The sequence below is a fragment of the Rhododendron vialii genome, chromosome 10a, assembly GCF_030253575.1.
Source record: "Rhododendron vialii isolate Sample 1 chromosome 10a, ASM3025357v1".
Lineage (NCBI taxonomy): Eukaryota > Viridiplantae > Streptophyta > Magnoliopsida > Ericales > Ericaceae > Rhododendron > Rhododendron vialii.
Window position 1 is genome coordinate 13,244,129 of NC_080566.1, and position 22,736 is coordinate 13,266,864.

The following is a 22,736-nucleotide window of genomic DNA, read 5'->3' on the forward strand; positions in this document are numbered from 1 at the left end:
AAGTACCAAAACCATTTGTTATGTAAAAGTTTGTTGTGAACAGAGACTCAGAGAGTACCCAAAAGGGCAGGAAAAACTGTAACATATATTCTTTGTCTAATTAGAGTTGAAGCTAGTACTGATATGCTTCAAGACCTCCAGTTTTTTGATTGAGTTTCTGGGTTGGGGGAACTCCAATTTAAAATTGCATTCTTTGTTGTCCTATACTTCGGTGTTGACGACATGGTCACGCACAAGGCAACTGTTGACTATCATTATATTGCAATCATTGTTTCGCCGTAGTTTCCTATTAATATGCAACATCTCACTTACACAATTGATGCATTGCTCTTAATTTGACTCATTACAGAAGCTGTGGATTGTTGGGAGGATTATGGGATTGAGGAACCTAACCAGTTGAGCCATTTATGGTTGGGGTAGTTGGCCAACCATCCCAAAAACAGGATAAAAACTCTTATCTGGAAGAGAATACAAACTGGCAAATATGACGTGATTGTTCCACCTGCCAACCTTGCTGCCAAGGAGTATACTCTTACTGGTGGGAGAATACTCTTACCGGGAAGAGAATACATGCTGGCTGACATGACGTGACTGTTCCCCCTGCCAGTCTTGCTGTCAAGAAGCATACTCTTACCTGTAAGAGTTATGATAAGAGTATAACTCTTACCGGTAAGAGTCCCCAACTTTTTGAATTCCTCATTTATTCAAATTTCTTTGTTGATGCATTCAGAAAAGGCATTGGATTGAAAACTCTCTCTCTCTCTCTCTCTCTCTCTCTCTCTCTCTCTCTCTCTCTCTCTCTCTCTCTCCTGCAGAACAATGGATATTGTAAGTTCTCCCTCTCTCTGAAGTACTAATATTACTCCCTTCGTCCCAAATTGCTTTGGATGTCCAAAAATGTTAGTTCCTTTGAAAAGTCAAACCAAAAAAGCTTTTAGTTTTCCAAAAATTGACAACGCGCTTCTTTTCTCCTCAATAATGTTGTCTTGCTTTTTTTCTCCTCCAGAAATTGACAACGCGCTTCTTTGCTAACCTTTTTTGTTTCCATTTTCTGTTTTTGGTAGCAACAATTTTCAGAAAAGGCAATCCAAGCATGTTTGGTGCTCCAAGTTCATTCTTAGAACAAAAACCAACTTTCCTAATTTCTGACATTTGAAATAGATAAATGGTACTTTTGTTTGTTCTGTATAAAATTTTGGAAGTGTTAAGGACGTGTGAATAGTAACTAGTCTTATTCCAAGCCAGAGCTAGACTTGTGTGTACAATCTTTGGTTCCTATTTCCATAATCAGTTTTATTACACAAAGTTCAGAAGATTGTTTGGTTGCTTCTCTTTGTAGTATTATCATTTGACCCCTAATCGAATCATTTCTAGACAAAATTCTGTTTTTTTGCTTTGGGAAGATAATATTTTTCTAATGCATATCTATATTTATCAGAAAGTTGTTTGGTTGCATCGCTATGTAAGATGCATATGACCCCTAATTAGATCATTTTTCCATCATGCATGTCTTCTGTTATCTTATTTTTGATGCTAACCCTCTTATTTCTTCCTTGTAGAAACACCCAGCTTCCCCTATTAATAACTTAGCCAAGTGGAATCTTGATAATAGAGTCCTTGCTAAGTTAAGAGGAACTGGGTTTGATACCCTTCGAAATCTGGGTGCTGATGTTAGGTTAAATTTAGATTTAATTTCTGCTTTAGTATCTAAGTATGATAATAAAAGGAGATGTTTTACTTTCCGGTTGGATGGAGAGTCAACTGTTTTATTTGGGTTGGAGGATGTATTGTACGTAATGGGCTTTCCTATTGACGGTAAGCCCGTTACCGGGAAAGATGAGAGTCCGGGCCCCATTTGTCTCAAGTACCTTGGTTTAAGCAACTGTATACAAACTTCAAAAAAGGGCATTGTAATGGAGACATCTAATGTCTCTTTTAGGTGGCTCAAGGATACTTTCATGGTAGTTCCAGGCGAGTTGGAGAGAATAGCGAGGCATTTGCTTGTTAAGTCCGGGTGTATGTGTTGTATGTTATTGGGTGTGTCATAGCTCTGGATCCATCCTGATCTCATGCTTCAGTCATGTATCTTCCTCTCTTGGGAGATATAGGAGAAATAAAGAGTTATGCTTGGGGGCTGCATTATTAGCACAGCTTCATCGTTCAATGGAAAGGGTGTCGAAGCACGACCAACCGATAAAGGAGATCTCTGGTTTTGCTTATTCTTTAATGCTGAGCTTCATTTCATCTTCTATTGTCTTGTTTCTATTATTCTTATGTATGACACTGTTATGTTCCTTTTTTTGTTCAGATTTTTGCACTCGAGTGTATCCCTTCTCCAGCATACAGGTTTGGTTTCTCTAGTGCATTGGATACACGCATCCTAGATTTTCCTTTGTTTGTGAGTTGGGCAAATGCCCTTCGTGAGGCAACAAGGAACAATTTTAAAACCACAAGAAGCTTGAGTTTGTAGAATTTCTTGAGGGGCTTCAGGAAGATTATGTATGTTTTTAATTTCTGATATTTCCTCTCTTCGTTGCCTACTGCTTGTGTGGTAACCTTTATGTTGTCAGTTGTAGTTCTGTTTGCATGAATTTTTTGAGAACTCAACCTAAGAATGTTCGGGGCTCTGTCATAGATATCCATGGGCTCTGTTTGGGTTCTGTTTTCAGATTCCGTTTTGCAAAACACAATTTAGAAATTTGTTTGCTAGCTGTTCTTTGTAAGATTGTCATATCACCCCCGTTAGAGTTGCTGTTTTGTATAGAAAGATGATCACATCTTTTGTATTTTACGTGCACATTTCATGGCAGCCGTATGCGAGGTTGCGTAATGATTTTATCACGGTCTCTTTAGGGGAACAAGACACCTTAGGCATGTCCCAGGCAATCCTCTTGTGTTTTGAGAAAGCTGTTTACCGTAGGCCTGATGAAAGCCCGAGGCAGTTTGGCTTGGAGAAAGGTAATGTTTGTGTACCTTGAGCGATCCTCTTCGCGATATTCGAGTGATCAGTCGGAGTGGGCGCAAGGGCAGAGATTGGTCTACTTGGTCTTTCTATGGAGATTACAATAAAGCATGGGGAAAGAGACACAATTTATTAATCAACTATCAAGGTACCTACCAAATGAGTATTGATTTTCTAGCAAATGTATACAGGTTGAGTACTTCAGAAACTGTGGTTGATCTTTATTGCGTCTATAATGAGATATGTTTTTTCTCTTGTCTTTCCAGAAGAGTCTGTCTCAGCCTCTTCAACTCATATGCCCAATTCATCTGCCCTCGCTTCCGGAAACTCAGCCCAGACGCCCTCTGAGGATACATTGGCTTCTCAGTTCTCGGCATGTACGCTCTGGAGGTAATTATAACCACCCCTACCTCATAATTACTCCAGTTTTCGCAATGTTGCTTTGTTGCGTAGCCACCCCAAGTGAATGTTTTTGCTTTTTCCAAAAAGTTTCAGAAACAGATGGCAAAAAGGCATTTGGTTTCATGTTATTTATATAAGCGTATAAAACATTCACTTGATTCCGGAACATTTGAAACTAGAAAAAAAGATGTTTTCGCAAACTCATTTGTTTCTGCTTTTACTGGTTTTCAAGACATTTTTTTGCAACAAACATGTTTATGGTTTTTGTTTTCAGTAACTTGTTTCCCGTTTCTTGTAAAAAGGAAAAACAGGAAACTGGAAAAGTTACCCAACATGCCTTTATTATGATCGTTATTGAGTTAATAGTTAGTTAATTATAAATCCTTTTGCTTTGAAATTTTGAAACCCTAGTGTTGGCAGCTGTTATTTGAACAGATTATGCTACAAGACAAAAGGAAACATGGAGAATCAAAGCCTCAACAGAATGCCAGCAATCTGGGCTGGAAAAACTTGTTAACTTATAGTGGTAAATGATGAGAGTTATGTTAATTTTGTGGGCTAAGAGACTAATTGGGTCAATTGATTTCAGTGCTCCATTTCATGTTACTTCACGGGCCAATTTCTTCACTTCCTACGGTGAAGGAGATTATGGGTTTGTTTGAATGAGATTATTGACATGGGAAATGTCTGTTTGGAGACAAGTGTTGGATGCAAATTGATGCTTAAAGATGTAGGCATGTGCCAGAAAATTTTTTTTTTTTTTTGAACACATTCAATTCATTTCATAACAAAGCCCGTAGGCAATACAGATTTCATCAAAAGATACAAGAATTAGCCAAAACTACCCAGACTTCGACACAGACACTCCCTACAGAAACAATACCGGCGTGCGCCAGATATTCGGGTTAATTTGATCTCTATTGGAAAGGTAGATGATGAAGGCAAGATTAATCATTTTGGTGATGCCAAATGGAAACTCACAAAGGATTCACTTGTGTTGGTTATAAGGGAGCAAGAATTGCGCACTTTGCACGATGAAAGAAACAATTAGCAAGCAGGTTGTAATAATCTTGATGATGATTCTCTGGGGCGGCTTTACTGTTATTTCAGGGGTTCAAGCGAACCCATATGCACTGAAAAAATAAAATAATAAATTTTTTTAGTATTGTCGGCACTTAATTAATCGTGCGGAGTTAAAATAAGTGAAAGTCAAATTAAATTCACCGTGTTTTTAATATATAAGTAGGATGTTGTCAGATAATAAGGGCCTTTATATCAGATTATCAGTTTGTGAAACAGTAGAATCTAGGAAATTGATTTATACACTCTCTTTTTTACTTCATACACTTCTTTTTTTGTCCTTATTTATGTGAATTTACTTTTTTACCCTTTCATACGTTCACTTTTTTCACACATTAAGGGGCAATAGAGTAAATTCATACCAAATAAAGACAAAAAAAGGGAGTGTATATGGTAAAAAGAGGAGTGTAGAAGTCAATCTCCGGAATCTATATGTAAAATTTTCTTTTGCTTATAATAACATATCTTGCTTATGCAGCAGAGGTGGTGGCAGCGTCTAGTAGCTGTGATTATGGTGGGACGAAGAGATGTTAAGCTCCAGTTGCTGATGTGAATCTTCCATCTTTCTCCAGCCATATCAACGAGTGGATTGGTGGTTTCTATTAACACGACAGTCAATTTTGGCATATTTTTATGTTTTGTTGTTGTTTTCCTCCTTTTTTGTTGGGATCATTTGGGTCCTTTGTGGTATTTTCTATGTTATTATGATTGTAATATTTTCGTTGTAATATAAATGGGAAAATGTTTGTCCTAAAATAATAATATATATTTTGCCAAGTTAACCAAAAGAAATTGGTCAAGTGAACATGAGAAAGCTAATAAGTGCTTTCAATATCGCATGGTCGAACATTTGAAACATTGGGGCTTTTAGGAGGTTTTGTCATGTCATTAGCTTCAAAGCCCTGGATAGTCAAAGTATGCGCAAGCTAGTCTAAACATCAGGTTATTCATCTATAAAGTTTATTTTTTGCGAAGAATTTTTCGTCACTAACACATTATAAAATTTTGTCGCCACAGAATAAAATTCTGGAGTCGCCCTTGATGATTCTTCTAGCGAATTATGGCATAAAAGACTTCGGCACTTGAGCGAAAACAGTATTCATGTTTTGTCAAAGAAAGGGCTCTTAGCCGGAACGAAAGATATACTCCTCTTAAAACTCGTATTCATTGCTTGGCCGATAAACAAGATAGAGTTGTGTTTGGTTTCAAGGCTTTCTCTAGAAACTGCAACCAAACAATGTTTATGGGCGTAGTGAGAAGCGTTGCATGGGTTTGGGTATTTCTGGTTGTACTCTTTGGTGTGGGGGGGCCTTAGTTATCCACATACAACCATTATTATTCTTGCACGGCCCCAATTCTTATAGGGCTGGATGTTTCGGCCCAGTTCTCCAATGAGGGCTTTTTGGCTTAATAATTCAATTGGATTCTTTGGGAAAATGATGGCCAATGACGTGTTTTAATAATTAATATCCGTTAAGGACATTTTTAGTATTAATAAATGTTCTTAGCATATTCTTGACGGGTATTAATTATCAGAAACACGTCCTGGGCCGTTATTTTCCCAAATTCTTTTTGCTTTTGCTAATTTGTCACCCAAATTTTTTATGAATTATTATTTTATCATGACGAGAGGAATCTAAAAAGTACAAAATTAACATCGAAAATCCAGAATTTTTTGAATAAAGACGAAAATAAGCCATTTTTTAATGGATCATTGGCTTATTTTTTGTCTTTGTTATAAAAATGGGGTTTTGATCGTAATTTTTTACTTTTTAGATTTCTCTCTTCATGGTGAAGTAATAATCAATAAAAAATTGAGGGAAAACTAACAAATGTGAAAAAAATTGAATAAGCACAAAACATAATTCAAATGGATTATTCCAAAAAAAAGCCCTGATTCTAAAGATGGTGGCTACAAGTCTAACATGAGATTGACTCGATAAGACACCAAAACAGGAATAATGAAATAAATCATTCGTTCAACGACAAAAAGGAATGATTATTCATCTACTAATATTTACGTGAATATATTTGAAAACTGCATATATAAGAAAGCAAAGACATTATTTCAACTCGATTGCAGATTTGCAGTGGTATAGTACTGCAAATAAAAATGTACCGTATTCCATTGGATTGGTTGGTAGGTTTTATTTTGCTAAGCAAAAGAAATTTACTAATCTTTGAAGAAGACAAACAAAAATTAAAAGGATAAAGACGTACACCCCGGCGGAAAGTGCCACCCAAGACCCAAACGGCTAGGAAGGAAAGAAGCTAATCTCATCTCTACACTCCTAGACTCGAAGCCCCATTCAGTTGCCAGGAAAGAACAAGAAATTATGAGAAAACAAACTTTCTCATAACTTTTCTAGAGTTTAGTTGCCAAAAAAATAGTGAGACCCATGGTTTTTAAGTTTTCTTGCAATATTTACTTTCTTGCAAAAGCGATCCTGCCAAAAACATAGGATTTTATGTCACGAGAAAGTGTGGCACCAAAATAATTGGCGTATAAGAAAAAAAAAGAATGGCGCCAATTTGATTGGATGGGAAATAATTGGCTTATAGTAATTGGATGGCTCTCATCTGGGATTGAAACTGCCCTAAGCGCGCGCATCCTCCTTCGAAACCCAGTTGCGGACAAGGATCCACATCAACCTGATGATAATCCTCGGCCGGCTATCGAGTCATCAAACCATTCATCTTCATCGATCCTTTCCATAAACAGGATTCTTTGTGTTGAGACTCTCTCTTCCTTTGCACTTACATTCGCAAACATATACCCTCATCATATTGTTGATCTCAACTTGTTCTTTCACTACCCGGATTAGATACAATTCTCCATTAGCCTCCAAGTTGATCCCTTGATTAATAACACTAAAAGATTTGGTAGAAATCTGCACGTTGCCTAAAGAGAAAGATAAACCTTTCGAAGTAGCTTCATCAAGAGTGATCGACTCCTCCCGGCCAAATCTTTTTGATGCTAAAAGAATGTGTCTGAATTTCACAAATGCAAAGGCACGCTATGTCAATTTAACTAGAGATTGAGTCCGTGAGGCTTCAATAAAAAATTGACGAGGGTTTGATCCTTGGGTCAAATCCCAAGAAAAGACAGTTTGAATGAAATTAATTATTATTAAAAAGTGGACATTTATAGTGTTCAAGTAATTTTTTTTACCTTTCATAAAAAATTTTGAATTAAGTATTCATCTTCAAATAAAAAGTAAAAGATATGGACCAAAATAAAAACAAAAAACTTGTTTAGTGAACTTTCTTTTTAACTTTCGGTCATAATGTTTTCACTTTAAACCTACTTATTTTAGCTTTCGATCATAATCTTTTTACTTTAAACGTATTTATTTTAGCTTTTTGTCATAATCTTTTTGATTTTTCAATTTCTTTCCCTAAAACTTACAATTAATCTAAAAAAGTTTGTTATGTCTGCGCTTGAGCCTTATATATGTAGGGGTGTGCATGGGTCGGGTGTGGGTCGGTTTTGACCCGAAACCCGACTTGACCATGTCGTGTAAAAATATTTAGGCCCGCAAACCGAACCACACAGGTGGTAAGAACCACCCACGAATCCGATTCTTTACTTCGGGTTGGTCGGGTTTAGCCTTTAGGTTGGTCGGGTCGGTCACGAGTAAGGAATGCACCAATCCGAACCGAAATCTGATTTTTAACAGAAAGTAAATACGCAACTGTCCGAACCACATGTTCGACCTCGCCCGAGACCCTTCGGGTCAGGTCGGGTCCGCGGGTTTTTGCACACCCCTACTTATATGTACATATCATGCTTCTGATCTTGTATATATGCTTTTGTATTTTTCTTTTTTCGTGTTCAGAAAACTTGTTTATAGATAGAAAAAATTTAAAAATAGGACCAAAATTAAATATACTTCAATTCAAACAATATTCGTTTTTAGTGAACTTATTTTAGCTTTTGGTCATAATATTTTTATGTTTTAAATTTACGTCCCTAAAACGTACAATTAATCTAAAAAGTATGTAAATTATGTCTGGGTTTGAGGCTTCTGATCTTGCATACTCTGCATATGCTTTCGCATTTTTCTTCTTCTTTTTTCCTTTGGCTAGAACTTCGTATTTCTAGCTTTAGTATGACATTTTCCTTCTTCCCCAAAAACATCAAAAAAACAAAAAGAAGAACAAATTTAGACAAAAGAACAGTCTGAAACTCGTAAGCCTTTTCTCCTCCATGCCAAACAACATACAACCTAAAATTAGCAATCATTTAATTATCCATAGGAGGCCAATGGGCTCTCTAACGCAGTTGGTATCTCCGGATCCTTCTTATGTGGGAGGCTAGCTAGCAGGGACGGAATCAGGATTTTGTAAACATGGGAGGCCGAACTATGAACAAGATTTTGAAATTTGAAGGTTCGGATAGCTAATATGTAGTTTGTTTGGTTTAGATTTTGAGGGAGGTTTTTTTGGGTAGAAAGTAGAGAGAGATAGAAAAAGAAATAAGATCAATAATTGAAGGAAAAACTTATGAGAGACCGCGCACGGAGAGAGAAATTGGGTTTTGGGAGAAAAAACGAACGCATTTTTATGTCTAAATAACACCTAAAACAAAATACAATACCTAGATGTTCTCAACAAATAAAAAAAATAAAAAAAATATTTATATTTATTAAAAAAAACCCAAAAACCACACAGGGGCCTTGGCTCCCATATACCCACACCTCTCTCCGTCTCTGCTAGCTAGGGTTCGAGACCCGTTGTAGGCGTTTAGAATTCAGAGCTATAAATAGCTTCTGAATCTCTCAGTGGACTAACACAGCTGATGTACATAATCTTGGAAAAAAAAATCCTATGGAAGGATTGCTCTGGCAACTTTCATTTATCTTGTACAATAATCCTACTTCAGGCATGCATGCGGGACAGATCTAGTCCCTATATAGTGACAATGTATATGAGAGAGAGAGAGAGAGAGAGAGAGAGAGAGAGAGAGAGAGAGAGAGAGAGAACTACTCTGTTGATAGTGCTGCATCAGCACATGTGAAGGTGGAATGTGGGGAAGATACCTTCTCCTGAGAGAGAGAGGGAGAGAGGGAGAGAGCTACTCCGTTGATATTACTGCATCAGCACATGTGAAGGTGGAATGTGGGGAAGATACAGTGGCGGCTCCAGGAATTTGTGATTGGGTGTTCAGAAATTACCTTAACTCTACTAACTGATACTCCTATATTAACTAATAATATATGTACAAAATCTCATATAATTGTATAAGTAGGGTCAAAAAACATAACTTTTATTCTTAAAAAATTAACTACGAGGCGAAATGCTTAAAAATATATAACTATATTTTTTAACAAAAATTTAATTTTTTTGAAAGTTATTGTATTTCATAGTATATTGTGTTTTGAGAATGGAGGGGGTAAAATTTTACAGTTGTCTAAGATGAGGAATTATATTTTGTGAAAACATTTAAACAACGTATTAATCTACTAAAATCTTTTCGAAAGAAATTATAGCGAGCATTTTGGAGTTAATTTTCTTGAAAATATGTTGTTCTTTAAAATGACATGATGAGATTTTCTATTGTAGTCTTAAGTTTGAAGAAATATTATTCAAGTTAACAGGATTTGCAATGTAGTTGAATTTTTTTTTAAAGCTTTGTTCATATTTTTATAAGCTAATTAGAAAACATAAATAAAGTAGTTATTGTCATGAATGCAAAATTAATACATTTAGACCATTGAGAATAAAGATATGGAGAGAGAATGCAGAACATAATACTTACACCAATAGATTTTTCTTTTCACTTTCCTTTTACGATTTTTTTATTATAATTATGAGCTTTATTTAAGGTAATGTGTTAGATGTTCAAATATGAATTATCTGGATAGATGGGCTGTAATTGTGTTGTGATTGAGTGTTCAATTAGTTTTGGATTAGGTGTTCAATTCTTTTTGGGTTAGGTGTTCAATTCTTTTAGACTTGGGTGTTCATTGATATTTGCATTGGGTGTTCAAAGAAATGCTAGCCCATAATTTTCACATGTATTCTAAACAAAAAAAATTTGTTCGGGTGTTCAGTTGACCATGGAAGAGTGTACATAGAGCCGCCCCTGGGAAGATACTACCAAGGAGAAGGTGGGGTTGGTTTCAGTTGTGCTATGCATATAGACCCGATACACAGATCTAGCAAATGTGTTTTTTGGGCCTCACATTGGGTTTCAAAAAGATAATCAAAATCATTCATATATATTTTTAAATAATTTTTTAAGGGTTTTTATAAAAATTAACTCAATTGGATATCGACAAGTGTGTTTTCAAAATTTGTACGTTCAACTATTCAGTTTTGTCTACGAAGAATTCTGAAAACGCACTTAACGATATCCGATTTAGATTTTTTTACAAGAGACTTTTAAAAAAATTAACGATATGGATCATCTTTATGAGATCCGACATGGGTCCCCCAAAAAAATCTTTGTATAGGGTCTCTATGAACAAACTTTCTAGGTTCGTTTAGTGGTCAGAACTCTAGACACAATTAGTTGGACAAGATCTATGTTCAGTCCTCATAACTATTTATTAGGGTTAAACATACTTCAAACATTATCCACACGTGTGTGGTGAAATATTAGCTTCGACTCCAGCATAAATGTTATGGGATCCTTCATAGATAATAATGGCAGTGGTTGCGAGAGTGACATACAAGCGCTAGGATTGGGGTTTCCATCCTATGTACTACTACCCAAAAAATAATACAGTAGTAGTAATAATAATAATAATAATAATAATAATAATAATAATAATAATAATAATGTGGGGAAGAGAGCCATAGCCAGTGTTTTTTTTTTTTTTTTGGTTGTTCACCAAACACTCATATCGGAGATTATTAATTCCACCATTAATGTCGTTATCCAACAAGCAAAAAGAATAATTAACAATTAATTACTAGTAGTACTAACTGAAATCAAGGAGTAGTTAATCCTTGTTGATCACTTGTTTAATCAAACCGCCACCCGTGATCATAACCGCTTTGGTGCATGGTTGCCTCAGTTTAATTCAATCAAACTCATGATACTGTATATATATTTTAATTCAAATTAATCAAGTTGTCCCTAAAAAGCTTTGGTGCATATATGCTTCTATTTTACCCGGCCTTCTTGTGAGATTCCTACTTTCTAGCCGGATACTAAAGATGAGTTTGGTCTAAATTACTCTAACTTTTTAGAGACAACTGATATTATCTATTTAATTCTATTGGTATTTTTGTATAGTTTTCGTTAAATATATCTTAGGGATTAATCATTAGTCTAGACGAGAAAAATGAAAAAGTATAAAAATATGGAATAAAAATGAAAAAGGGATTAATCATTATTAGTTCGTCTGAATTTTTCTTTTGTTTTTTACATAATTTTTTACTTTGTAGATTTATGAAGGCAAGTTAAATTATGGATCGAATAAACTTAACGCAAATTTAGAAGAAATTCAAAATAAAAATAAAAAATCTAAAACAATGTGGGCCTGCAGAAGGTAATTGCATATAGGGACTTTTATAGCTCTCTCTTTTGGAAAACAAAAATGAAAAAGAAATGAAATGAAATGTATCCAATCAAATTAGAGAGTGTGGAAAACACTTTCATTCGAAATATCTTACCCTAACCTCATACATAGATTTCCCTTTGACTTTGTATGCAGGAGGACTCCCTCATGGATGGGACCTAGCACTGGATAAGGCTTAAAGCTGAAATCAATAATGTCCCTATTTCAGTCATATGTTTTGAAATAGAGTCGTGGATAACAAGTGAGAAAATTATTGTACCTTCTCATATTGTTATATATACTCCCTCCGTCCCAATTTATTTGTTCAATTGTCGAAATTCACGTTTTCCTAAAATATATTTATATTTTACATTTTATAATATTTTTTATGATTTTGAAGATTTTGTATAATAAGACTAATTAAGATCTACCAAACAAGATCCATATTGCATATTTTAAATATTACGAATTGAAAATTATATACAATTTTTTTACAGGTCAAACACTTTTAAAAAGTCAAAAGGGAGACAAGCAAATCGGGACGGAGGGAGTATTTTATTGTGTTTGACATTCAGGGGTGTCCGGACCATATTTTGGAACATCGACTACTTCTCCTCACGAGATTTTGGCACATCGACTACTTCTCCTCATGGTCTAGTCAAAAAAAGGTCATCTACGAGACTACGCCGAGATTAAGGGATCTGCGAGAGATATTTTTCTTGCATCTTGACCTTAAGAATAGAATTCTAATTAATTATGTGAGGAACAAACCCACCGACCAATAAAACTAATCTTTAGGCTACATTAGTCAAAAAAGAAAAAGAAAAAAGAAGCCATTTGAGCATATGCTTTCCCATGATATGATTCTCAGTTTGTCATCTTTCCTTTCCATTTTCTATTTTCTCTGCAAGGTTGGGACCACATGCAGAACCGGCAAGGCCGTGGCTATACCTGAATCTGATCAGCCTTTCAGCAAACCTCCCTAGATAGGGCCCCACTACCCCGTGCTGCTGCGCCTCCTTCCACCGGCAACGCGTGCTTGCCTGTCCTCTCTCTCTCTCTCTCTCTCTCTCTCTCTCTCTCTCTCCATGCTTCTGTAGTGTAGTTATATGCATTAGATTATTGTATATGGATCCATAAGTAGGAAATTTAATGCATGATTGGACTTTGGTTGATAAGTAGTAGTGGTCATGGATTTTGTTTTCAATTATCCGTCTAACCACCATAAACTTAGCACACAGGGGTGGCTCCACTGGTTTTTAGGGGTTGAAGCGAATCCCATGCGTTTAAAAAATAAAAAATGCACTCAGTTTCTTGTATAATTTAAATTTTTTTTTAATATTGCCCGCACTATATCATTTGAAAAAGAAAATTGATTTCGGCACTCTATTTTTTGTCTTTTTCTTTTTTAAAATTAGAATAATACCTTTTAAAGTTGATGATCACTAACAAAATAAAGGATAATTTGGTAATTTTACACGAAATAAAGACAAAATGTGGAGTGTTAAAATTACTTTCCTTTGTGAAATTTCAGGACAAATGAAAATTTTATTTAAATTTGTAAGATCATATAGCTCAATAAAATAAAGTAAACTAAGCCCGACAAGTTTTAGCTTTTAACCAAAATAAATGTAAATATTTCATAAATTGTTTCGTGTACAATTTTTTTTAATTTTTTTATACATACGTTTTTGTCACTGTTGAGTTAAAACTCAGAAACCACCTATGTTAATACATTTTTATACCAACACTTGCATCAATGTGTGCACAAAATAACTAAACCATAAGTGCATGTGGATTCAACACATATGTGATGTACACAAGTCCATAGTATTATTTTTAATCTTGTAGTCTATTTGACAATAATGTGTACTAAATTCTTTTTTGAGTTATCCACCCAGGACCACCACACTCATGTAATAAAATAACATTGGATCTTTGATCCTCCTCCTCTTATCTGTCTGCACAACTATAACAACAATAAAACAAATCAAATGAAACTCAACTCCTCCTAATTAAAGGGAGATCTACCCATATGTCTCTTCAATGTTTTATAAATATAATCTTGTAACAATTATTCAGCCGAGATTCATTCACTTTTAAACCCTTCATTTTTATTATGTTTTGTTCACAATAAAAAATAAGCAAATTAAAAAGAATTCTTATCGAATTATGAATCCAAGATGAGTGCAGAAGGCACAACAGGCAACCCAATCCTTTTTATTCTCTCTCTCTCTCTCTCTCTCTCTCTCTCTCTCTCTCTATATATATATATATATCAGTGGTTAATTTTCTCCCAATTAAAGGCATGGTGATCTAAATTAAATTACATCTCACGCAATCTGGAGTCATGCATGCAATTTTGGCTATTTCTGAGAGGTACCCACAAAATGTAAGGTCAAGATCTTAACAGCATCTCTCAATCCGGCCAGTTGATGGCTCCGTATATGATCTAGCTCCCTGAATATAATACACTGATCAGCTCTATTTGTGTACACTGTATGTGTGCAGTGTGCAACTCTATTTATATATTGAGACAACTGGACGGGGTGTATAGACTTGTTGGGTGCATGTGATCATTCGATCACTTTGGCAGGCCAAGGCCAAGCTGTTATTCTGATTATTATTGTCTGGACCGAGCAATGTAAGCTAATTAATAAGACTTGTCATCCACAATATATATATTTATGCATGCAACCACATTACATACGTATATGTACTCCATATATATGTGTGTGTACGCGAATTTTATATATATATATATATATATATATTTCGATCATTCTGGATTCGACCGAAAGGCGTAATCGCAAAATGAATCATCGAGCAGAACATTTAAAAAAAGAAGAAGAAGAGAGAGAGCACATGATATATGTGTATAAAGGAACTATGTGATATTTCAGCTGGGTAGGTGCATAATTCGCAGCAGCTTTTCTCTATATATGAAAAAATACTCCAGCTTGCAAAAAGAGTATATAACATTCATCGGCTATTGCGTATAGAAAAATATACATACATCGACCTTGGGTATTTACATCGCCAATTATGGCAGGCTCTTGCTTAGGTTTTAGTAAATCTAAGCGACCTGTTCGAGGAAGTAAAATCCTGTCATAGTCCGCAAGGCAAAACCAAATCAAATCAAACTTAAAAAAAAACCGAGATGCAGCATATCAGCATGACTAACCCATGGGGTTTGGCTTAGTGGGAAGCTGAGGCGGTTGTGTGTAGGCGCTCGAGGGGGCCCTGGCCAATCCCAATTTTAGAATATTACTAATATTATATGTAACATAATTAGTATTTCATCAGTCCTGCTTTAAATGTTTCTTACGAATTTTCGTGCATTTTCAAACTTTCAAAAAATTGGGACAGAGAGAATAGTATTTATATAACCGGTGTTCAAATCTCTTAAAATCTAAATGATTATAATTTGATCTAATCAAAAATTAAATTTATTTTATATTGTCAAGTAAAATTTTCTCAATTTTTCATAGACAAAAATAATCACACATGAGCATTGTAATTGTCGACCAAAAAACAAAACATTGTCATATATATACTATATATATACAAAACCTACACGATATATAGGCTGAGTACTTTTCTTAGTCGCCCCACTCGGTCTAAAGTTTTGACTCCGCCACCCGTGAGAAGTAGAAAAATAATAAATATTTGCCATCCATAAAATCGCATGTTTAAATCTCACGGATGTCAAATATTTCAAACCTCTGGCCACCGGAGGGTTTGCTAATTTGGATGGTAACTTCAGTGCTCTGAAATTAACTAAGGCACACGCAAGCTCATCTTGACATCCGGTTATCGAAATATATACATATACTACAAACATATATCTAGATCAACATGTGCGGCGGCTGGACATGTCTGAGGCATCCATTTCAGAAAACTTTAGGCTACATCGATTATTGGCTATGGCACTAGGATATGTTTGGCGTGCCTCGTCAACCCCCAAATACAACAGCACTGCTTTGGTTTCTGTGTGGGAAAAAAAAATAAAAAAGAGGATCTGAAATTCTTCTCCAGTTGTATTTTTAATTCTGTCTTTTTGCATTATATATATAGATATAGTCATCTATAGAGAAGTAGTGGTGGGAATCTGGGGAGGAAAGGTCTCACTCTGCCAAACAAAGCTGTGGCTGTATTTGTGATTCAAAGGCTAGAGAGCTGAGTTTGACCCCAAAAAAGAGTGTTATTTTCTCCGGAAACAAACATCAACTGGAAATCTCTTGAATTCATGAGACTCTCTCAGGTCAGAGGATCAATTCCTATATCTCTTCTCTATCTGTTTCTTTTCTGCATCTGTGTACCCCTTACGTATATAGTACTCCTATAGAGTTATGTATCATGATGGTTTTCTAGAATTTTATTAGAAATTCATGAGAGGTTTTCTTCATTACTGGCTATTGTATTGAGCTTGAATCGCTGGACCCTGTTCGTTTTGGATTTTGAGAGAGGTTTTTGGATGTAATAAGCGAAGACAAATAGATAAATAAAATTTATAGGAGAACGTGTGCAAGAGTTTTAAAACCCAAAACAAACAAACCCTCCGGCCCATCCCGGGTTCATTGCGGTGATTCGAACCGTGTCTTGTATAGCTTTTGTAAAATTCATCGATTAAAAGATAGCTTTTGTAAATTCATCTGTTTAAAGAATTAGCTTGATTGGGTATTGATAGCTATGTGAATAAATATCGTTGCTGCAAACAAAAATGGACTTTGTGAGTTTAAGTTAATATTTGTCGTCTATTTTTTATTTTTTATTTTGTATATAAGCGATTTGTTTGTGAATCTATTGATGTTTGATCAAGCGAATTTTGTACTCTGTTTTTTCGGTGCCATCGAGCTAATTTCTTATTGACTCACATGGATTAGTGTATTCGAAATAGCGACGAGAGTGAACTGTTTGGATCATGTTATTGGCGTGTCTTGGCCCAAAACTGAAATGGATTTAAAACGGGACCAGAGCATGTGATCCGGCATCTCCCTTTATAAAAGCAAAAATAGGTGTACATGTAATGTGTCAGGGACAGAGGAAGACGATGAACCTTCTCAGACTATCTCCAACCCCTTTCGTGCATCAAAAAAACCCCTTTTCCCCCCTTGATTTCTCTACTCCACAAATTACTAACCTAAGTTGGGAGTGCGAAAGTCAGTACACTAAGTTTTACTCTCTTTTGTTCCGGTTCGAAAGCTAGGTGTTCGGATGAGCTTACGTGCACCTTGACTATTCTCCTTTCCGACTCAATCAAAATGTATGTCATTCACGTCAAAACTAAAAAATTCACAAGAAATTTTTCTCTTGCCCAAGAAATTGCCAAATTGCAAATTCAGGATGTCTGAATTTATTGCTGACCCTGTTGCCACTTGATTCATAGGAACTCTTGCTCTGCAAACTAAACTAACGGAGAGGACAATATCGGTAGAAAACTCGAGAAATCTTAGTACCATAATGTTAACCCATTATTGTGCTGGTGAAAGTGATATCCTGTGCCATATTAGGAGATATTTTTAGGAGAATCAATTCTTGTGGCCCCAAAGTAAGGACAAAATGTTTGAAAAAAAACAGGGCGAAAGCGGACAAATTATACTAGAAAACTAGTTGATTGCTATCGGTCACTTTGCTTTGTATTTTTTATTTTATTTTTCTTTTTGTGGGGGTGTCCTTGGTCACTAGGAGTATATATGAAACAGTGTCATTATGAGGATTCCAAGTTTTGATCTTTTTCCACTGGCATAGAAACAAGAAAGGGAATCTATCACCTACTTCGGTTATTTGAACAGGATTTCATTTTCCTTATCAGGTCTTCCACTTCTGATTCCAAGGTAGAGAGAGAGAGAGAGAGAGAGAGAGAGAGAGAGAGAGGGATCATATAAGTTCCAATGGAGAAGCTATTGAAGCCATATGACAGAGAATATATGAAGATGGCCATGTTGAAGCATGAAGAAACCTTCAAACATCAGGTACTTATCTTTACCATGTGTGATCATAACCAGGAAATTTGTAAACAAAAAGCTTTGTACTCCGTTTGGATGGCGTAAATCTTTAAATTTCGAAAACAAATTCTTTACCATATTTCAGGACACTAGTGTCACATCATTCTCCAGCAAGTCCTTGTTTATATCAAAAAAAAAAATCAGCTTGGGCTCTGCCAATGTTTGTAATTAATTTGTTTTATCCAAATTGCAGGTTTATGAACTCCATCGTTTATACCGCATCCAGAAGATTTTGATGAAAAGCATCGAAAACAGAAGGACGAACGGATCAATGAACTGCGAAAGATACTGGGACTCTACTCACCATAACAACAATATATGTCGAAATTCGCGACCTGGGATTGACTTGGAACAACCTGCAGAGGAGTATATCGCAGAATGCGATGGGAACGGAGAGCTGGAGATTGAAGATGAGAGTGAAATCAAATTGACATTAGGCCCCTCAAGTTATGGCCGAAGAAAGAAAGCTCAGACGACCCCCGGAAGTTCGGTTTCCGGAGCAAGCTTTTCTTCTTCTTGTTCAGCAGGGGAAGAAGAATTACTAAAAGGTGATAAATGGACAAGAAACAGCAGTTTTGGTGCTGAAGAAGAGTTGAGAATAGGTAGATTGGAACACCATCCTTGGCTTTTCCAAGCTCTTAGTCTGAACATGACTTGAAAAAAAAAAAAAAATCTTTGGGGATATAATAATATTAGAATTTTTGGACTGCTTTGATCAATTAATCTGTTGTTGATCATGTTTGTGTTGGAGTGTTTTTTTTTTTTTTTTTTTCCTTTTTGGGTTTGTGGTGTAGTGGGTTATGGGGTCTTGTGTGAAGATTATTTGGTTTCCCCTGGCTTTTTGATACCCACTACAATCTGAAAAGTTAGTTCCCCATCACTTCCCAATCAGGACTTGTTTTGTTTAATTTGCACATTACATGATATCCAAGTTGCCTTAAAATGCTTGAATTGAGTTGCTCAAATTGGGAGTTGGGGGAGCTGCTGCCCCGGGCGGGGGGATCCCATTCCGGTCTCGCTTCAATGATCGGAAACATTCACTTTGTAAAGCTCGTCAAGTTAAACAAGTATACAAAAAATTAGCTCGATGGAATATCATTAAGTGTCTAATCGAAACCCTTTTGACTTGAAAAGAATGAATCGAAAACGACTTTTTTACCTTTGAGTCCCCAAAGTATTAGCGAGCTGCCAATTTTATGTCCATTGTACACATTTAACCAATTTCATCCCCAATGTTTATAATTTGTGTCGAAATGGTCCCTAGCTCTAACGTTGTTTAATCTTTCCGTCCATATGAGGGCTTTTTTTGGTATTTCACATACAAAAATGATACTCACGCAACAATTCAAACACAACAACAATCACAACCTTTCACATACATGTGAGCTCCACACACTACTATGTGTGGGTCCCAATGTATGTGAGAGATTGTGTAAGTTATTGTGTTTGAATCGTTGTGTGAGTAGCATTGTGTTTCACATATCTCATCTTGCTCAACCCCGAAACCTAAATCCAAACCCTGTCACTTCCTCCAAATTAAATCCAAAATCCCTCTTCACCAAAAAAAAAAAAAAAAAAACCCACCCAATTCACCATCAAAGCCACCCAATCCACCAACAACAAAATACCCGAACAAGAACAAGCAGAAGAATTCAACACCACCAACATATCTGAACCCAAGAACATCGACATATCCGATGTGGATTCGCAGACCAAGAAGGCGATGGAGGAGAGAGAAAACAAAGAGAGAGGAGGAGGTGCGGATTTCTGGAGCGGAGTGGCGGAGGAGATAAGGGAGATAGAGTGGCCGGCGTTCGAGAAGGTGGTGGGGACCACCGCGTTCGTGCTCGGAGTTATCACCGGGTCCAGTTTCGTTTTGCTAACCGTCAATGCCGTTTTGACCGAGCTCTCTGGTCGGGTTCCATCTGAAAAGGGGTGGGGTTCAGGATTTCTTTAGATGAAAAAAAGGGAGGTTCGGTTTTGGTTCGGTGAGGGACGCTGCAGGAAGAGCACCGTGTTCTCGATTCTCACTGCCAATGTCTTGAATGTGGTTATCTCAGATTCTCAATGTCGTGGGTTGCAATTAAAATGGTTTGGGTACTTGGGTAATAAACTTGGCCGTTTATTAGCTTTGATACTATAATTGTTTTTTCTTTTGTTTGATCAGTCTGTGCTAGAGCAGTTTAGCTTGATATAATTTTTTTTTTCTTTTGTTGGGTGAGTTTGTGCTCGAGCAATGCTACAAACACAACTCCGGATAAAATCGTGTCCGGAATCAATGCTACAAACACAACTCCGAATAATGCTACAAACAAACTCACGATAAAATTGTGTCCGGAATCCTTGGTTGAAGGAGGGGAGGAGGTGGGAGGAAGTGACCTTGGGTTTAATTAAAGTTTGAGGTTTGAAGAAGATGAGATGTGTGAAATACCCAAAAAAAACCTTGTATGGACGGAAAGATTACACGGTGTTAGGGCTAGAGACCATTTCGACACAAATTATAAACGTTGGGGATGAAATTGGTTAAATATATACATTGGGGACGAAATTGCCAGCTCGCTAATACTTTAGGGACTAAAAAGGTAAAAAAGCTCGCAAACACTGTATCAAATCCACCAGAACCCATTATTGACAAGTTATTATATGTGTTCTCCTCAGACACTTAATGATATTTGATCGTGCTAATTTTTTGCATTCATGTTAAACTCGATGGGCTCTACGAAGTAAACATTTCCGATCATCGGAGCAAGACCGGAGCGGGATCCCCTCGACCGGGACAGCACACGCCCCCCCCCCCCCCCCCCCCAAAAAAAAAAAAATTGGTGCATGGATGCTTAGCCCCATTTCCGTTTCGTTAAGTTTCTTATTTTTTGAATATTTATTTTTTTGTTTTACGAGACAAATCATTCTCTCATAATATATTTTTTTTAATTCAAAAAATAAAATACTTATTTTAGTTAACAGAACGGAACTAAAAAAATATTCTTTGTCAAACTTTTTAGTCGTCCCATATTCCGAACGAGAGAGGATTTTTGTAACGTAGAACGATGACAAGTGTTATCTGCCACAACCACAGCCTTGTGGAGGTATTTTTGCTTCTTCTTCTTCTTTTTTATCCGGGTATTTTTGCTCATATGGTATGACCTTTTTCTATTTAATAATATCAGTGGGATGACAACTTTGTTGTAGAATGTTTTTTTGTCTTGATTTGATTTGGAAGTACTTTAAGTTAAAAATACCCTTCGGATGACTCAAAAGTATCTGTACTAGTAGTTTTTTCCTGTCGCAAGTTAGAATAGTCCATACTACACTAATGCCAATCCAATCCATCAACAAAGGATATCATTTTCTTGTTCATAGAAATTGAATTCAAAGCCTCATGGTATCTAACTAACACAATTGTTGAGTTCTTTGTCGCGGTTACCAAAAGTCCATTTTAGTGTTCATTTTTCTTTGTGTTATGATAACAAATGACAACGCTATATGTATACCTTTCTTTAAAAAAAATTCTATTTTGCGATCAGTTTTCTACGTGTTATAAATATCAACGACATTGCTATATGACTAGAAAAACTACGAATAGAGAGATACGGAATGACGTGGCAAATCTTGACTTTAAGTATAATATCACTGCTACATCTTTCTACCCATTGATTTCCTATGATAACTACAAAAAAAAAAAAAAAGGATAGAATAATTTTCAAAAGACAAATGTGCTATTTGACATCAAGGTAGGTTAGATTCCACATACATTGTTTCTTCTAAATATAATTGGTGACTCAACTTTGGTATTTTATTCACTCCCAGCCCCCACCACTTGAGACTTCTCCTTGCCAACTGTATGGTGGAAGAGCCTATGCTATGTCTGCCACTAAACTAACACGTACTGGATCCGCATTTGAAATATAATAATGCTCAGACATATATCCATATTCTACTCAGGTCTGGTCTGGTCTGGAAATCATTGCCAGTTTCTGAAAATTCAAAAAAGCCTTAATGGATACCCCCCTATCCATTTGGAAAGCACTCCCTTTGGAAAAATTATTAGGCTGTACTCGGCCACCGCCGCGTAATGTCCCAATCCTTTTTGCATCACAAATTTATGTCGAGTTCAAGGTTAAGTGTATATTGAAAGTTCATCGGCAGTGAGTAGAGAGGCCGTCCAAACTTATATACTAGCTTTTGAGATAATTATTAACCGATGTGAGATAAGCTCTAACACAGACTACACGTGATGAGGTAAACAAACGATTCAACACATACAACAACAATCTGTTAGAAAATTATACTAAAAGTCATGTTTTTAGTATCATCAAAAACTAAAAGGGGGGAATGAAGTGAACTAACTATCAACGACAGAGTTTTGTCCAAAAGCCTTCGAAAATCTAGCTTTGATACCATGTTAAAACATCCAACTCAAAGTGAATTGGCAGTGAGTGGAGAGGCCGCCCATAATCATATACTAATTTTGGAGGAAATTATTAACCGATGTGAGACAATCTCTAACAGAATTTACGATTAAGGAGGTTGGGGCATCACCACACGTGGCATCTCAGGACCCCTGAATAATTACTCCTCTCTTTGATGGGGTCTTATGATGATGAACATGGGCCTCTGCTAGGCTGTCCCTTGTGCTGTTCTTACTTTTATAAACCTTTCTATCCGAGAGAATCCAATTATCCAGATGAAGACCCAACAAAGGCCAACCTACTCAGGCACTTCACTTTTTACGAGCTAATAAACAAGTCAAACGAGTTGAGCAAATGAATGGTT

At 36.2% G+C, this 22,736-nt stretch overlaps 2 protein-coding genes across 8 annotated transcripts; both read left to right on the top strand.

The window, feature by feature from the left end:
- The first annotated feature begins 986 nt into the window (after nt 1-986).
- LOC131303896 (uncharacterized) lies at nt 987-5,178 on the top strand. Of its 4 annotated transcripts, none has more exons than XR_009192251.1 (4): nt 987-2,346; nt 2,921-3,110; nt 3,229-3,352; nt 3,800-4,104. XR_009192251.1 is itself a non-coding variant. In XM_058330959.1 (4 exons), exons 1-4 carry the CDS (start codon nt 2,124-2,126, stop codon nt 4,976-4,978), a joined length of 441 nt encoding a protein of 146 aa, XP_058186942.1. In that variant the 5' UTR covers nt 987-2,123; the 3' UTR covers nt 4,979-5,178. The 4 variants fall into 4 exon arrangements, 2 of the variants coding, with proteins under 2 accessions (XP_058186942.1, XP_058186943.1); XM_058330959.1 differs by lacking the exon at nt 3,800-4,104 and adding an exon at nt 4,923-5,178 and having other exon boundaries at nt 2,921-2,958; XR_009192250.1 differs by having other exon boundaries at nt 987-3,110.
- A 10,628-nt stretch (nt 5,179-15,806) lies between these two features.
- On the top strand, nt 15,807-18,682 carry LOC131304350 (uncharacterized). Of its 4 annotated transcripts, XM_058331570.1 has the most exons (4): nt 16,167-16,219; nt 17,767-17,792; nt 17,825-17,930; nt 18,157-18,682. In XM_058331570.1, exons 3-4 carry the CDS (start codon nt 17,850-17,852, stop codon nt 18,619-18,621), a joined length of 546 nt encoding a protein of 181 aa, XP_058187553.1. In that variant the 5' UTR covers nt 16,167-16,219; nt 17,767-17,792; nt 17,825-17,849; the 3' UTR covers nt 18,622-18,682. The 4 variants fall into 4 exon arrangements, with proteins under 4 accessions (XP_058187550.1, XP_058187551.1, XP_058187553.1 ...); XM_058331567.1 differs by having other exon boundaries at nt 15,807-16,219; nt 17,771-17,930; XM_058331568.1 differs by having other exon boundaries at nt 15,866-16,219; nt 17,767-17,930.
- Nucleotides 18,683-22,736: the final 4,054 nt, after the last annotated feature.

Excerpts from the sequence above, each read along its gene's own strand:
- LOC131304350 (XM_058331567.1), top strand. The coding sequence starts at position 17,850 with ATGGAGAAGCTATTGAAGCCATATGACAGAGAATATATGAAGATGGCC. Across the intron at positions 17,931-18,156 it reads AAGAAACCTTCAAACATCAG|GTTTATGAACTCCATCGTTT; the intron begins GTACTTATCTTT and ends TCCAAATTGCAG.
- LOC131303896 (XM_058330959.1), top strand. The coding sequence starts at position 2,124 with ATGCTTGGGGGCTGCATTATTAGCACAGCTTCATCGTTCAATGGAAAG. Across the intron at positions 2,347-2,920 it reads ATCCCTTCTCCAGCATACAG|GCCTGATGAAAGCCCGAGGC; the intron begins GTTTGGTTTCTC and ends TGTTTACCGTAG. Across the intron at positions 2,959-3,228 it reads GCAGTTTGGCTTGGAGAAAG|AAGAGTCTGTCTCAGCCTCT; the intron begins GTAATGTTTGTG and ends TTGTCTTTCCAG.